This window comes from Melampsora larici-populina, assembly GCF_000204055.1.
Source record: "Melampsora larici-populina 98AG31 unplaced genomic scaffold MELLAscaffold_1, whole genome shotgun sequence".
Taxonomy (NCBI): Eukaryota; Fungi; Basidiomycota; class Pucciniomycetes; order Pucciniales; family Melampsoraceae; genus Melampsora; species Melampsora laricis-populina.
This window is the reverse complement of record NW_006768765.1, coordinates 1908516-1911026: the sequence shown is the minus strand read 5'-3', so window position 1 is coordinate 1911026 and position 2511 is coordinate 1908516. Positions and strand designations below refer to the sequence as shown.

The 2511-nt window shown below is 45.9% G+C and overlaps 1 protein-coding gene across 1 annotated transcript in view; it reads right to left on the bottom strand.

Moving 5' to 3' along the window:
* MELLADRAFT_32625 (uncharacterized protein) overlaps positions 1 to 2511 on the bottom strand; it is a gene marked incomplete at both ends in the record, with an annotated part of 3559 nt that overhangs the window by 555 nt on the left and 493 nt on the right. Inside the window, one exon of the mRNA XM_007403587.1 lies at positions 838 to 954. Within this exon, the coding sequence (XP_007403649.1) occupies positions 838 to 954 (117 nt within the window). The remainder of the gene's footprint in view (positions 1 to 837; positions 955 to 2511) is intronic.

Below are 2511 nucleotides of genomic sequence, written 5' to 3'. Positions count from 1 at the left end.
TCAGATATTTGCACCTTGAATGAACAATCCCAGCCAATTTCCTCCGAACCCATCGCTTCTCAATCCAGTCCTTCAGCCCGTCTCTCCAAGCGACCAGCAAACAACTCAACCACCATGGCTGAACCAAAACGTACACGCTTACCTTGCCCAGGCATACCCGACGTTCGTGACCATGTCGGCAAACCGAAGCCCGGCAATCGCAAATGCACTTGGAAAGTGTGTCCTGATGTACGTGCCATGTTCCCTAACTAACTTGAAGAGGATAGTATACTGATGTCATCGCAAACCATATAATATGTAGTGCTGCCGTTCCCAGCGTGCCGCCACTGGAAATCATTGTCATTCTCACGAAACCCCCGAACGCGCAAAGGCCAGCGTAGTACCAAATACTCAACCGTTCCTTGACAGTGTTGTGCACTCCGCCGCACGAGGTGGCACCCAAGCAAACATATACGAAGGAGACTTGCAAGGTACCGAAGTCGAACATCCTCAGGTGCTAAGTCCACCCCCTCCACTACACCCTTTGGCACTCTCACCTTCGACCCTGCGTATGTATCACCTCAATCGCTCGAAGGAAGAAGAAGCTAAGCGTGCCGAAGCGGCAGCAGAGGCGAGTTGTGACAAAAACATCTCCATTTCGCTATGGCTCAAGGTACGTGCATTTACAAGTCAAACAAATATAAAATAACAGGCACCTTCTAATTGATAATTTTCCCCCCACAGGCGGACAGCAATCCCATTTCTTTCTTGTTCACTTCTAAAACAATGAAGCAATATGCAATATCCGAATGTGAACCTTTGATGATTTTCCTAAAGACTACTGAACCACATTGGAACCAGTGTTTGCGTATATACGACGTCAAATCGGACAGATGGGTAAGATCATTTATCATTGGCCGTGTAACCAAAAACGAAACAACAACTAACACCGTGCAATCTTGTATAGAATATATCCTTAGTGGGCACATCTATCCCCATGTTGACCCCAATTCGCGAGGCTTTTGTATGCATGACCACAGTAGAAGACCCGAAGTTGTGCCGTGGCCTTACCGAATTACAGGAGAGGCTTGTTCCCGTTAACCGCACGTCAATCCGAAGTACCTTGGATTTGCTAAGAGGCACATCGACGAGAGCCACACCGTCACCTACACAACGCGACCAGTCTGAAAGTATGTCAGCGCGATCAAGCTCCTCACTCTCATCCCACAACTCCACGCTCGAAACGACACCTGTCAAAAACAACAAAGGCAAAGCCAAAGCCAAAGACCATGGCCGCACCTCCCCCGCTTCCAATCAAACTCCAACACCTATCTCTCCTCACGCCGCTGAAGATCACGCCGCTGAAGATGCCATTGGTAGATACGAGCGCAAAGGTCCTATATTCTCACACAACATTTTCAACGAGAAGGAGCCCGACAGCACTCATAGGGACATTTTCTTCTCGAGCCCCCTTCCACCAATCGATCTAACGGGCGTCGACGAAACTTCGCCCTTAGACAACCTAGCCAGTGGCAGTGAACCAACCCGCGGCGAAACTGGAGCCTCCGTTTCCACGTCAGTCTCAGTGCAACCCCAACCACAACCATCTACACAATCCTCACCACCAATTAAAAAAGGTAAGAAACAGAAGAAAAAAAGGCGGACACAATCGACCGGCCTCGTAAGTTTCACATCCCTCACATTAAGTCTTTGCGACTCGAACATCTCTGACTGACGACAGGTTTTTCAGTGGCCCACACCAGATTTGTCCATGAAGTTTATGCTAGAGTGGCATGCAGCACATAAGTCGACCCCGCGCAAGGAGGAAGTATGGGAGACCTTTTTCGGGGGCACCGCAGATTTTGATCGCACAGCGATGTACCGATATATACGCTGGATTACCGAGGTGACTAAGGAGCGATGGGATGCGTGGTTCGTGCAATGTAATCGAGATCAGGAAGAGGCGACGTTTGCAACCGCCAAGAAGGAATTTAGCGCTGAGTTATTTAAGAAACGGTAACACCCGATGTATCGTTCATCGTTATTAATTATGCGCACCACATCGTTTTTTTTTCTTTTTCCTCCCCTTCCCTTTTTTGTCATCGCTTTTATCTCTATTTCTATTTGCCATTCAATTGTCACTTTCATTAATATATATTGAATATGTTGTTGTATACAAGGTTGTTTATACAAGGCATTACGGTTTGATCATGGTTTTTAATATATTTCTCTTTCCATTTAATCCTCTACCTCAACCATCATGTTTTATATTCTATATCTTGTTCCCTTCCATTTGATACTCTGCTTTTACCCTTGCAACACTTTCATTAATTACTTATTTTCATTAATTAGTCTTTTTTTTATCTATCTCACAATTTGAATGAAATGACAATCTTTTATGGCCGTTAACAAACAGAACACTACATCCAAATGTCTTGATTCATGCACCAAACCGCTACCAAATAAGAACCACCGTAAACGCAGGTAGATAGATTCACGATTGGTCCTTTTTCCATCCACTCTCCCTTATGC